Genomic DNA, 14,397 nt, shown 5'->3' on the forward strand with positions numbered 1-14,397 from the left:
TCTCTCTGCCCGTCCCCCATTTGTGCTCTGTGTCTCTGCCTCTCAAAAATGAATAAATGTTAAAAAACAAACTTTTTAAAATAAATAAACATTAAATTTAAATTGATTAAAAGTAAATAAAGTTTAAGGTTCAGTTCCTCAGTTATACCAGCCAACACAGAACATTTCCATCATCCCAGAAAGTTCTGTCAGGCAGCACCGGTCTGGACTGAGACGAATGGCTCTCACCCTGGGCTGCACAGTAGAAATACCTAATACCTGGGACTTTGTAACGACACCCACAAGGCACAGATATAGATAAAAGCTGTAGGTGATGCTATTGTGTTGCTCGGATTAGGAACCTCTCGGCCGAACATCCCAGTGGTCAGAGCAGCCAGTCAGGGATCAGGGTCAACACCTCTGCAGCGTCCCTCTGAGAAGCCCAGAGCAAACAAGAAGTTGTTCAGTGCAGCCTGAGACAGGAGTCCAGGACCTCCAGCTGGGCTTTCAAGAGCGTCTCCTATCCATAGGAGTGGATAGGAGTGGATAGGAGTCTCCTATCCATAGGAGTGGAGTTTCTCTTTCTCTGCATTTCAAACCTGGTTTTATCAACACAAAGTTGGCCCGGCCCCGTAGTTGGCTTTGGGGTCCCTCGGGCTCAAGGTGGGTGGGTGTTGAGTAGCCAAGAGGCTCCCAGCCTCCATTCCTGTCCTGAGGCATGGAGGCTCCCTGAGCGCCCACTCCAGGCCAGCAGACTAGTCAAGGCCACCCCAAACTGCCAACAGCCATGAGGGGAAACACAGCAGTACCAAATGCCCCTCCAACAGCTTCACCCTTAGGCACTTCACAGTCCCACGAACTGCTATGGAGGCTGCATACCCCACTGGCTGCTATAAGGAAGCCAGAATTCTACTATTTCCACACATGACCATGTGGTTTGGGCAATCTCTGAAATTCTTCAGATGTGTACGAATATAAGTTTAAATTTAAATTTAGTTTAATTCAAATTTAATTTTTAATTGCTACAACTACAAAATTAAGACACGTTTGGAAAACTCAAAACCTACATGCAAGTATAAGAAGTTTCTAGCAAATTGGGAAGTTTTGAGAATTAGCAATTCTGCAAATTGATATTTGAGGAACTGATTTCTAGCCCTGGCCCTGCAGTAAACTCGTTCAGGGAGCCGGCTTCCCCCTAGGAGCTAGAGGACACACAGAGGGGCCAACGAGAAGGCCCCAGGGTGCTGTAGAGCCGGGCTGCCATGTGGGGCACTGGCCTCGTGCCACCCAACCTGGCCCTTGAATTGATAAAAAATATCTTCACATCCCCTGCTCTCAGGTCTCCTTCATGATCTCAGAAATCTCCCTACAGGGCCTGTAAAATGCTGAATATGATCACAAAAATGAAACATGCATTTCCTCCCGCGTGTCTTGCAGTAACCAGACCGTCCCACCTTTGCCTCACTAAGCTCTCTCAACTCCAGCATCATGAGGGAATGGAACTCTCCAGAAGGGTCCAGCACTGGCCGGGGCCTTCTAGGAACCTCTGACTCAGTGACTACGAGCATGCTGCAGATCTGCCTTCAAGAATAGCTCTGCCAGGGGCGCCTGGGTGGCGCAGTCGGTTAAGCGTCCGACTTCAGCCAGGTCACGATCTCGCAGTCCGTGAGTTCGAGCCCCGCGTCAGGCTCTGGGCTGATGGCTCAGAGCCTGGAGCCTGTTTCTGATTCTGTGTCTCCCTCTCTCTCTGCCCCTCCCCCGTTCATGCTCTATCTCTCTCTGTCCCAAAAATAAATAAACGTTGAAAAAAAAAATTAAAAAAAAAAAAAAAAAAAAAAAAGAATAGCTCTGCCAGGGGCGCCTGGGTGGCTCAGTCAGTTGAGTGTCCAACTTCAGACTGTGATCATCAGACTGTAATCTCACAGTTTGGGAGTTTGAGCCCCACGTCAGGCTCATGCTGTCAACATGGAGCCCGCTTCAGATCCTCTGTCCCCCTTTCTCTCCCCCGATTGTGTGCTCTCTCTCTCAAAAATAAACATTTTTTTAATTTAAAAAAAGAATAGTTCTGCCATCACCAGCCTCTAAGAAAAGCACCCCATCTCTCAAAGCCACAGTCTCCCCCTGTAATGACTATCATTGTAACAGTAGTACCCAACTGATTAAAAAAAGATCTTGTATTATAAAGACTCAGCACAGGGCCACTCAGCTCAGCCCTTGGTAAACATCAGCTGTTGTGCTTTTGCTATTATTATCCTCAGCCTAGTATCTGAGAATTCCTCCCAATCGGGTCCCGCGCCTCCCTCCTCACTGGACTGCATGTGTCATGTGACTGAGTCCCACCTGTGAGGCCTTGGCCCGACCGTCTGCCATACCCAAATGCTGGAATGCCCTCCCTTCTTCACCCCCCAAAGCCTTAGAGTCAGTCTGTGAGGCCCTCTTCCAGAAAGCCTTCCAGGACTGTCCTGTGCTCAGCGTTACTCCCTCTCGCACCTGCAGATCCACCATTCACACTTATTAGAGGCTGCATTTTCCCCACAGAATGTCTGTGTTGGGGTACATTAGCATGAACTGATTCCAGCCCCTGCCCCCCCCATGCAGATGGGGTAGAGGTCCCAATGAAAGTGCACCCACCCTCCCCGCACATACCATGCCCCGCACCCATGACCAGCAGAGCCACAGAGAGACTGTGGCAGTTGGGTTTTCTTCCAAGCTTCTTAAGATTTCAAACGTTCCAGGTGTTTTGCAGCCTGAGACCCTCGTTGGCCTTCCCTAGGCCTCTCAATCCTCCCTCCTTCCCTCTCTCTCCTCTCCCACCCCAGGGTAACACAACCAGGCCTCCCAGGCCTTAGACACTGGCTGACCCAGTTCCCAGACAAAGGCACCCCTGTGAGCAGATCACAAAACAGCAAGACGATGCTTCAGTAAATGGCACCAAGAGCAGGAACCCACTGCTGTCAGCACCTAACACAGCTGTACCCTGCCATGCCCCGCAGGGATGCTGAACCCTACCTTCACAGTCAAGGCTAAGGGGCCTCACAGGCTGCATCTCTCAGACCACCTGACCCCGCAGTGAGCAGAGCCATCAGTCTGCATGCTCAGTTGGTCTTGCCCGCCCCCCTACACTACCACCAGCATATATAAGGCCTGGAGCTCAATAACAGGAGAAAGGACCCATTGCCCGCCTGTAAAGAGCCTGCTTTTGCCTCCACAACTTTGCTCCTCTACTGCCCCTGCCTGGAAACCCTCCACACCACATACATGAAACAAGAGAAAAGCCTGCCAAAGGGAGGTATGCAGTCACTACAAACCTTTACTATCTTTTGGCGTCTAAACCACAAAGCTCACCTCACGTCCCTCCTCTTCCGTGAAGCCTTCCTTGAGAACTCCCTGCTAGCTGCAGCTTCACTTTGCCAGTCCGTCTGCTGGGGTGTGTGCCAGTGCCCTCACCAGCCTGGACTGGGCGGGGAGAGGTGGCCGCACCCAGGCACCCCTAGGCTAGAGCAGGACACTGGGAGCCTTTTCCTCTCTGCTCCCTGGGGCACAAGCTGTCTGCACAAACATGTACACATCTGATTCGAGCCCATCTCCCTTCCCTGGAGCCTGCACAGCTCTCAGATTTACCCCTGGCTGAGTTCTTGAGACTACAAGCAGGCCCCTCCCGACAGCTACCATTGGCCCAAGCCCACAAAAGGCAGGTCTTCAATAAATGCTAAATTGAAACACTAGCTGCAGATTCTGGAGTCTATGTCCACAACAAACCTACCTGTGCCTTCAGGGCACAGAGTCACCCTTGCCCACCTCACCTGTTCCTTCCCATTGTCTCATGGTCTTTGACCACCACATGAAGTTCAGAGCTCTGGTCCAAAGGGATGCCCTTGAGGTCCCACTCAAAGCCCTGGAAGAAAAAGAGGACAAAAACATCTTAACTGGTGGCCCCCTAAGAGAAGAGACTGTGTCTGGTTCACCCTGGTCCCCCCCCCACGACACTGAGCAGCCATCCATGAAAAATGCTGGTGGGTGGGTAGATGAATTAGTAAATGAATGAATACACGAACAGCAGGGTTCCAGAGCTTCAGAAGAGGCAGTGAAAGCCACAGGCAGCAGAAGAGAGAAGGAGGTCGGCTCCCATGGCCCCTTTCCCCCAACTCAATTCCACCAATCACCAGGAAGTCAAGCCAGGAGCACAGCTGGGGAAAATCAAGTGACCCTGCAGGGTCCTCAGAGACCAAGATCAATGTGCTCATGTGGAAACCGGGCCCCTCATGGGCAGCATGAATTAGTACCACACGGAGAACGCCCATCCAGAGGACCTGGGACTCTCTTCAGAGCAAAGGTACCCCTGTGCATCCCAACCCCATCCACAGAAGACATCCAGAGCTTCCAAAGGACTACCAGGGGGCCATGTGCAAGGAGATGGTAGAGGTCCTGGTTTATCAGGGAGGACTGTGGGGAGGAGGTAGGTTTTGGGCAGGAAGAACAGCTGGTGTTAGGGAGACGAGGCAGGCCGGAGAGCCCCTAAACTATCTGGCTGGTAGTTCTGTGTGGATGGCTAGAGCTGAGAGGAATAGAAACAAAAGACATTGCACTCCTCCCCGTGCCACACCCACATCAGAGGAGATGGTTCTATCTCCCTGGCAGGCCATGCCATCAACCCTCCTCCCAGGAGGCAAGCAGATTTAGTTGACACGCTGGACCAGCAGCCCCTCCCCTCCTTGACAATACTACTGAGAAAGTCACCTCCTGCACAAGTCCCTGGATTGTCACTGCAGAGATGGTGGCAGTGGAGCAAAAAAGAGGGAGAATGGAAACCTTATATACCTCATTCCATACGGGGTTCACACTGTTCTTGATGACTTTGGTTCTCTTCTTCACCCCTATGAGAGACACAAAGGGACAGTGGAGAGACAAATCTTTTTAATGCCTGGCTGGATATCATGTCTCCTTCTACATTGACTCTGTTGAGATGTCTTGTTTTGGTTGACATCTAGGAAGAAAACCCAACCAGATATATAGTTGTAAAAGAAAGTGTATTTTAATAAACTTTCAGATCATTGTGGATATCCTTCTTTGACACTACCCCAAAAATTCAACAAGTAGTATTTCTTGAAACAAGGTAGATGAACATTTTGTAGTCTATTACATTGAAATCCATTGTTCTGTCTTGTACTTTGAATGAATATCTTACCCATGCGTGATTCTGTAATATCCTGCCTTGGTTATTTGAAAGGTTTCTGCTCACTGAGTTATGTAGACCTTCCAAATATTGACACATTTTAGTATATAATACCAGAAAAATCCCATTCATTAATATTACCATCAATCTCATCAAGAAGCTGAAAGATACAGGTTTTCTAAGATTCCAATTCTGGTTTGAAAGCTCAAATTTTATGATTGGCAACAAATAATAAATGTCTGCTTGAGGTGGAAAGTTCACTCATTCATTTTCTTTTTTTTTAATTTTTTAAACATTTATTTATTTTTGAGAGACCGAGCATGAGCGGGGGAGGGGCAGAGAGAGAGGGAGATACAGAATTGGAAGCAGGCTCCAGGCTCTGAGCTGTCAGCACAGAGCCCGACACGGGCTCAAACTCAAGAGCCGTGAGATCATGACCTGAGCCGAAGTTGGACGCTTAACTGACTGAGCCACCCAGGAGCCCCTCACTCACTCATTTTTAAGAAAATGTCTGTCGGGGAGCCTGGGTGGTTCAGTCAGTTAAGCATCTGACTTCAGCTCAGGTCATGATCTCGCCGGGTTTGTGAGTTCAAGTTCCGCATCGGGCTCTGTGCTAACAGCTCAGAGCCTGGAGTCTCCTTCAGATTCTGTGTCTCCCCCTCTCTCTGCCCCTCCCATGCTCATGCTCTGTCTCTCTCTGTCTCTCAATAATAAATAAACGTTTAAAAATTTAAAAAAAAGAAGAAAGAAAATGTCTATCAAGTGCCCAAGTCTGAAAAATCAGTTTGCCAGTCATCCTTTCAAGTAAAAAAACAGTATTACGTTAAGAAAAAGAAACTGGCTAATTCAGCTTACAACTTAAGCAGCCATACATGTGCTTTTTCTTGTAACAACTATTTTTCAGCATGTAGCAGATGTATTCTATGCATACTTCTGTTTCAACACCCAAAATATTACAAACACATGTACTTAGGGATCTAGTTTAATAAAATTAATAATTGTACTGCTTTATCAAGGACATTCTTCAACAAAACTGGCTTTATTTTTAACTGCAAATACATAAGGGTGAGGAATACAATGCCAAGTACAATGTGGCACCAAGGCCTTCACTAGTATTAAGGCACCAGCAGTTTTCCGTTGTACCATTAGTGCAAATATCAACACAGTTGAAAAGGCACATATCATCTTTGGGTCATTCTGAAAATAGTTTTAACCTTGCTGACCTGCTCAAAGAATCGTGGGTATTCCTCCAGGAGTCCCTGTAACACACTTGAAGAAACTCTTAAGAAATTCATTGAACATTTCAGCCTCTGTTTCCTCATCTATAAGGTCATAATAATACCTCTTCATGGGGTTTTGTGAAAACTAAAAAGATAGTATGAGTGAGGTTCCTGGCACACAGCATACTCATTACATACGAGGTTCATTTCACTTCCTCTTCCCCCATGCCCCACTCAGATGCATCGAGTGGACTCCTACTGATTCTTCAATACCCAGCTCAGTTGTCAATCTCCCTTGTCTCTCCCACATAGAGATGGTTGCAAGCTGTGATCACATATCAGAACACATATATGTGTTTCTATGTCTCTCCCCAACTGGACTGTGAGGGGACACCATGCCTTACTCATGTAGTAACCCTAGTGTATAGCAAGGCAATGGAGTAATGAAGTGCTGAATAAATGGGTCTTTTCTTTCCCAAGTTGGCTCCAAGTTCACTTCATCACCAGGGGATAGAACTACTGTCCTCAAGGAATGCCATAAGACTGCATTAAGAGTAGGAGAGTATGTCAGTGGACAAAGGGGATGAGAGGAGTCACAATGAGAAGGAGGAGATCTGGGAGGGGCAAGAGTTATCTTCTCAAACCTGCCCTGGCTGAACCATTCTTGAAGGCCATGTTGGTATGTCTCCATCAGTGAGACACAGCTTTGGAGTCATTCAAATAATAGCTACTGCTGCGTGACCTTAGCTAGAACTTATTACCTCTCTAGGCCTTAGCTCCCTTGGTGGTAAATTGATAATAAGAAGAATGTTCACTTCAGGGGTACCTGGGTGGCTCAGGGGATTAAGCATCTGACTCTTGATCTAGACTCAGGTCATGATCTCACAGTTTGTGGGTTTGAGTCCCATCATCAGAGCCTGTTGTGATTCTGTCTCTCCTTCTCTCTGCCCCTCACTTGCTTGTGCTTTCTCTCTGTCTCTCAAAATAAATTTTTTTCGGGGGGCGCCTGGGTGGCTCAGTCGGTTGGGCATCCGACTTCGGCTCAGGTCATTATCTCGCGGTCCGTGAGTTTGAGCCCCGCGTCGGGCTCTGTGCTGACAGCTCGGAGCCTGGAGCCTGTTTCGGATTCTGTGTCTCCCTCTCTCTCTGACCCTCCCCCATTCATGCTGTCTCTCCCTGTCTCAAAAATAAATAAACATTAAAAAAAATTTTTTTTAAATAAATAAATTTAAAAAAAAAAAGAAGAAGAATAAGAATGCTCACTTCATAGAGTTTTGAGGAGATAAGAGATTCTATCTAAGTGTCTATTTCCCTTCCCCTATCAACTCCCCATGACCTGCAAGAGTAACATGGAAAAATCCCATCTGCAGCCACTCTTGAGTCATCCACTTGGAAACATTTCCTGGTGCTCCTGGTGCTCCTGGTATTAATTGAACAGTGTCCATGTGCCAAGCCCTGTGCAAAGTGTCTTTCAAGCATTTCCCACTTCCTGCCTTCCCTAAAGATGAGGCGAACAAAGGCTCTCAGTGAAATTTCACTAAGTATGGCTAGAAGAACCAACGCTAAGACTCTCTGAGTGACATTAAGGGAGGGTCACTGAAGGGCACTACAGCCCCTAAGAGGTGCAGGAAAGAAGAAACCTTAAGCCAGTACAATCACATGACTTATAGATGGCAAGGAAAGGGAAGGCATGCTGTTAATTAGGAAACAGTTAAGAAAACAGTTCCTTCCTTATCATATATTTAGACCTGTCCTGTCCTTGATAATTAATTTTGGCCTTGAGAGATGTGGCTCTACATGCGTAATTTAACAGATTCAATAGTTAAAGATACAGGAGAGCCCACAGGTCACGTTGAGGTTGGGGACAGGGGACCACGTCCTCTCCCTGGATTGCTCTGCAGAATTGGAGGCCAGCAGGCCTCCATAAGAATCATGTTGTAGCTCCAGGGTGTTCCTCCAGACCGAATGACTCAGCGAGAAGGAATAAATGTACAATGGGAGGACTCTTCTGTTCCCCATGGAAAATCTTCACTTGTTTCCCCAGGCCTACCTACCCCAACTTTTACCCAAACCAGAGCCTCCCATTGCCATAGGATAGAGTTTTCAAACTGCTCATTGGGACCCATTAGTAGGCCAAGAGATCAACTGAGTGAGTTGGCCAGTATGTCTTTTTAATGACAGAATAGACTAGAAAAGAAAATATCAGAGTACATCTTTCACTGGGTTATATATTCACATACATATTTATATGTGTGTATTATGCCTTTTTAAAATGTTTATTTATTTTCGAGACAGAGGGACGGGGGTGGGGAGGTGGTAGAGAGAGAGGAAGACACAGAATCCAAAGCAGGCTCCAGGCTCTGAGCTGTCAGCACAGAGCCCGACAAGGGGCTCAAACCCACAAACCATGAGATCATGACCTGAGCTGAAGTTGGACGCTTAACCAACTGAGCCACGTACACACCCCTGTCTTGATATAAAATATATTTCTTGTTGTGGATAACAATCCAAAATTTTTGAAAATAATGCCTTAAATGAAGGTCGTCAGAGGAGAACTGAAGAACAAAGAAATCACCATCTTGGGTCTTGAGTGCCGAGAGCCAAGGTGTGTGACAGGAATGAGGTAGGACACCATCCTGGTCCTGGGGTTAACTCTGGTAAAGACCATGGCTGTGGGAGGGAAGCTGAGGGGCCTCAGAGACAGAAGCAGAGCAGAGGTAAGAAGACCACCTATCTTGCCCCATCCAGTACCTGGGGCCACCTGGCTAAGCAATCTCCCTTGGTGGGAGCCTCCAACATCTCCTGACAGCCAACCATCAGGCATATCCATGGCCTCACATGAGAAGCCACATCACTACCCTTCTGCTCACCACCTTGTGAGGTCTACCTGTCAGTGGCCAGGGAGCTGTCTCTCCAGCAGTCTGGGCTCCAGGTCTCACTCGTATCTGTAGGCCCATCTTGTGGGGACAGGCTCCTTTCAGTGATCAGGATGCTTGTTAGCCCCAGGGACTTGGACACCCACAGGGGTTATGGGGCGGAAGGGAGCTCCCTGACATCTGGCAGAATCAGGTGGCAATCTCCCAGTAGTCCCCACAACACGACTGTAAGGTCATGGCACATTTGGGAAGCAGACAGAATGCTTGTTTTCGTGACACTGATGACAATGGAATCTTTAGGGCTATTGGGATCATACAGAAGACAAACTCTAAAGCAGGGGTTTTCACTGAGGGTACACTCAGTCTGTAATTTGGGAGGTTTTTATGACTGTTGAAGGAGGGTTTAAAGAAAAGCTGAGAGATACTGATCCGTTTCCCAATGCACCTCAAAGACATCAAGGCCCACATGTCCATTGACAGATGAATGGATTAACAAAATGTGGGATATACAAACAATGGAATATGATTCAGCCTTAAAAAGTAAGGAAATGGGGCACCTGGGTGGCGCAGTCGGTTAAGCGTCCGACTTCAGCCAGGTCACGATCTCGCGCTCCGTGAGTTCGAGCCCCGCGTCAGGCTCTGGGCTGATGGCTCGGAGCCTGGAGCCTGTTTCCGATTCTGTGTCTCCCTCTCTCTCTGCCCCTCCCCCGTTCATGCTCTGTCTCTCTCTGTCCCAAAAATAATAAACGTTAAAAAAAAAAAATTAAAAAAAAAAGTAAGGAAATTCTGGGACGTCTAGGTGGCTCAGTCAGTTGAGCATCCGACTTCGGCTCAGGTCATGATCTCATGGTTCATGAGTTAGAGCCCCGCATCGGGCTCTGTGCTGGCAGCTTGGAGCCTGGAGTCTACTTAGGATTTTGTGCCTCCTTCTCTCTCTCCTCCTCCCCCCCTCACACTCTGTCTCTCTCTCCTTCAAAAATAAATAAACATTTTTTAAAAATTTATTTAAAAAGGAAGGAAATTCTGAGGAACCCTTTTGCACTGCTGGTGGGAATGCAAATTGGTGCAGCCACTCTGGAAAACAGTATGGAGGTTCCTCAAAAAATTAAAAAATAGAACTACCCTACAACCCAGAAATTGCACTACTAGGTATTTATCCAAAGGATACAGAAGTCCTGATTTGAAGGGGCACATGCACCCCAATGTTTACAGCAGCGCTATCGACAAGAGCCAAAGTATGGAAAGAGCCCAAATGTCCATCAATTGATGAATGGATAAAGAATACAATGGGGGGCACCTGGAGGGCTCAGCCGGTTAAGCGTCTGACTCTTGGTTTCGGCTCAGGTTCATGGATTCTAGCCCCGCATCAGGCTCTGCACTCACAGCACAGAGCCTTCCTGGGTTTCTCTCTCTCCCTCTCTCTCTGCCCCTCCTCTGCTCCCTCTGTCTCTCAAAATAAATAAACTTTTAAAAAAATTTAAGAAATACAATGGAATATTACCCAGCAATAAAAAAAGAATGAAATCTTGCCATTTGCAACACTGTAGATGAAACTAGAGTGTATTATGCTAAGCAAAACAAGTCAGTCAGGGAAACACAAATATCATATGATTTCACTCATATGTGGAATTTAAGATACAAAACAGATGAACATAGGGAAGCAAAAATAATATAAAAACAGAGAGGGAGGCAAATCATAAGAGACTCTTAAATAGAACAAACTGAGGGTTGCTGGTGGGGTGTTGGATGGGGTGATGGGCTAAATGCGCAAGGGGCATTAAGGAGGACACTTGTTGGGATGAGCACTGGGTGTTATATGTAAGTGATGAATCACGAAATTCTATTCCTGAAATCATTATTACAATATATGTTAACTAACTTAGATTTAAATTTTTAAAAAAAGGAAGGAAATTCTGACAGCACTACCACTTGGATGAACCACAAGGACATTATACCAAGTGAAAACAGCCAGTTACCAGGGACGTGAGGAGTTCTTATTTAATGGGTTGAGGACCATTAAAGAGTTCTGGGGATGGATGGTGGAGATGTTTGCACAACAATATAAAAGTACTTAATACCACTGAAGTGCACTGAAGTGCACACTGAAAGATGATTAAGATGATACCTTTTATGCTATGTGTATTTTGCCGTATCTTTTCAAAAGGTCCAGGTGTGAGACAGTGAGGACACAAAGGCTATGGGTCTCGGGCACACTGACCAGCGACTAGGTGGGGAAGAGAGAAGCAGGGAGAGCAGAACATGTCTCAGGTTCTGACAAGGATGCGTGGGTGGCTGGTGGTGCCATTCACTCAGAGAGGGAGCAGAGAGAGGGGTGGAGTTAAGACGGCGGAGAAGTAGGGGGACCAGGATTTTCCTCGTCCCTCAAACACAGCTGGGTTGACATCAGGTCACTGGGAACACCCAGAAAATCAATCTGCGGAGTGGCAGAAGGATCTCCACAGTTGGAGGGAGACAGCTTGGCAGGACTGGGGTGCATGTATGTGAATTGGGGGAGAGAAAACAGCATAGGCACGGAAGGGAGGGAACCCCTTCTGTGCGGAGACAAAAGAGAGAGAAAGAGAGAGGGCTTCCCTATCGAGTTTGCCCAAAAGGAAAACCTCTCCAGACCATGCACTGGGGAAAGAGAATTCCAGAGAGCGCCAGTTTCTGTTTTGCAAACAGCCTTAGGAGCTGAAACTCAGAGGTTCCTAAAGTGAGCGACTTTCTCCGGAGTGGAGCCGGGAGCCGTGCGTGCGCACTCCTGGGGCAGAAGGAGCCCACCCTGGGGGCGCTGTAGCCATCTCAGGGGTACGCTGGGAGAGAACAGTCCCCTACCTCGAGTACTTTGGGAAGAGGGTTTGTTGCCTCCTCAAGGACGAAAGGCTCTGCAGGTGCCAGCCAAAGGCCTTTTATCAGCAGGGCTGGGGGCCCCACCCCCGAACCGGGGGCGCCCCCCGCCCCTTGGACACATCAGGTTTTGAATCCCAGCTGAGCCCCTAGGAGGCACAGGAGACTGGAGCAGGGCAAGCCTACTGCCCCTGAGCAGCGTGGTTTGAGACACCCAGTCCGGGGTAGAGACTGGGGTGTCACCATTTTTCTCCCCAACACCAACACGGTGGGGCTTCAGGGAGCAGCACAGCAGCCCCCAGTGGAAGCAGGATCTGCTTACACCAATCCCCGCCCCTCCATGCCTGCTAATTGCTTCTCTACCAGGGCGGGACTGACACTGACCCACCCAGCCAGCCTCCCCTCCAGACCAGAAGAGCCACTGGTCCCAGGGACCAACAGACAATTGGTTTTTGTTTGTTTGTTGTTGTTTTTGTTTGTCTTTTGTTTTGTTTGTTTTTCTTTTCTTCTCTTTTCTTTTTCTCTCTATCCTCTTTTTCTTTTGGAATCGGATTCATAGTTTCTGATTTGTTTTTGGTCAATTCTTACTCTGTGTGTGTGTGTGTGTGTGTGTGTGTGTGTGTGTGTGTGTTGTTTGATCAGGCATTTTTACTCTATTCTTTTTACACATTTTCTTTCTCTTCTTTATTTTCCTTTCTCTTTCTCTGGATTTAACCTTATAGTTTTTTTTAATGTTTATTTTTTGAGAGAGAGCACAAGCAGGGGAGGGGAAGACAGGGGGACAGAGGATCTGAAGCAGGCTCTGCACTGATAGCAGTGAGCCCAACGTGGGGCTCAGATTCACAAACCACAAGATCATGACCTGAGCCAAAGTTGGGCACTCAACGAACTGAGCCATCCAGGTGCCCCATAGCCTTATAGTTTTTTGATTCTCTGTTTGGTCTTCTTTTCTCCCCTTTCATTTTTCTCTCTTTATGGGATCAGGGTCCCGCCTTGCTTTTTCCTTTTTTTCCAGGGTTAGTTCAACAAACAAATCACAGCACACCTGGTGGAAGGTCCAAACAATCCACCACTACAAGCAAGGAAGAGCTTTGCAGAGGACAGACCAGTGGAATAGAGCAGCCAAAATGCAACAACAGAGTGCATGCAACATACACCAAAAACACTTCCTGAAGTCGCAGCCCTGGACAGTGTATGACCCCTTCTTTTCTTTTTTTTTTTATTTTAAAAAAAAATTTTTTTTTCAACGTTTATTTATTTTTGGGACAGAGAGAGACAGAGCATGAACGGGGGAGGGGCAGAGAGAGAGGGAGACACAGAATCAGGCTCTGAGCCATCAGCCTAGAGCCCGACGCGGGGCTCGAACTCACGGACCACGAGATCGTGACCTGGCTGAAGTCGGACGCTTAACCGGCTGCGCCACCCAGGCGCCCCGACCCCTTCTTAATATAATAGTACTCGCAGGTACAGGGCACATAGCAAGCTATTAAAATATGCAAAGGACAGAAGTTAGCCAAAATGGCAAAACAGAAGAATTCTCCCCAAAAGAAAATTTAGGAAGAAATCACAGCCAGAGTTTTAAACAATATATCTAAACAAGAACTTAGAATAACAATCATAAAACTAACAGTGGGGCTTGAAAAAAGCATAAAAGACAACAGAGAATCTATTGCTACAGGAATCAAAGACCTAAGAACAAGTCATGAAGAATTAAGAAATTCTATAAATGAGTTGCAAAATAAACTAGATACGGTGACAGCTAGGATGGAAGAAGCAGAGGAGAGAATAGGTGAAATAGAAGATAAAATTATGGAAAATGATGAAGCTGAAAAAAAGAGGGAAAGGAAATTACTAGATCATGAGGGGACAATTAGAGAGCTAAGTGATTCGATGAAATGAAACAATACCCATATCATAGTAGTTCCAGAAGAAGAGGGAGAAAAAGGGCAGAAGGTTTATTTGAACAAACTATAGCTGAGAACTTCCTTAATCTGGAGAAGGAAACAGACATCCAAGTCCTAGAGGCATAGAGAACTCCCTTCAAAATCAACAAAAACAGGTCAACACCATGACATATCATAGTGAAACTGGCAAAATACAAAGATAGAGAATTCTGAAAGCAGCTAGGGACAAATGGGCCTTAACCTAAAAGGGAGGCATAAAAGGGTAGTAGCAGACCTGTCCACTGAAACTGGGCAGGCCAGAAAGGAGTGGCAGGAAATATTCCATGTGCTGAATAGGAAAATATGCAGCCAAGAATCCTTTATCCAGCAAGGCTGTCATTCAGAATAGGAGAGATAAA

At 47.0% G+C, this 14,397-nt stretch overlaps 1 protein-coding gene across 25 annotated transcripts in view; it reads right to left on the bottom strand.

The window, feature by feature from the left end:
• DYSF (dysferlin) overlaps window positions 1–14,397 on the bottom strand; it is a 229,155-nt gene that overhangs the window by 192,633 nt on the left and 22,125 nt on the right. For all 25 annotated transcript variants that reach the window (XM_040458557.1, XM_040458576.1, XM_040458578.1 and 22 more), the window contains exons 2-3: window positions 4,798–4,853; window positions 3,783–3,874 (exon numbers count right to left, since the gene is read on the bottom strand). In XM_040458557.1, coding sequence (XP_040314491.1) covers window positions 3,783–3,874; window positions 4,798–4,853 — 148 coding nt within the window. The remainder of the gene's footprint in view (window positions 1–3,782; window positions 3,875–4,797; window positions 4,854–14,397) is intronic.

This window comes from Herpailurus yagouaroundi, unplaced genomic scaffold (genome assembly GCF_014898765.1).
Source record: "Herpailurus yagouaroundi ecotype Mexico unplaced genomic scaffold, PumYag 221, whole genome shotgun sequence".
Taxonomy (NCBI): domain Eukaryota; kingdom Metazoa; phylum Chordata; class Mammalia; order Carnivora; family Felidae; genus Herpailurus; species Herpailurus yagouaroundi.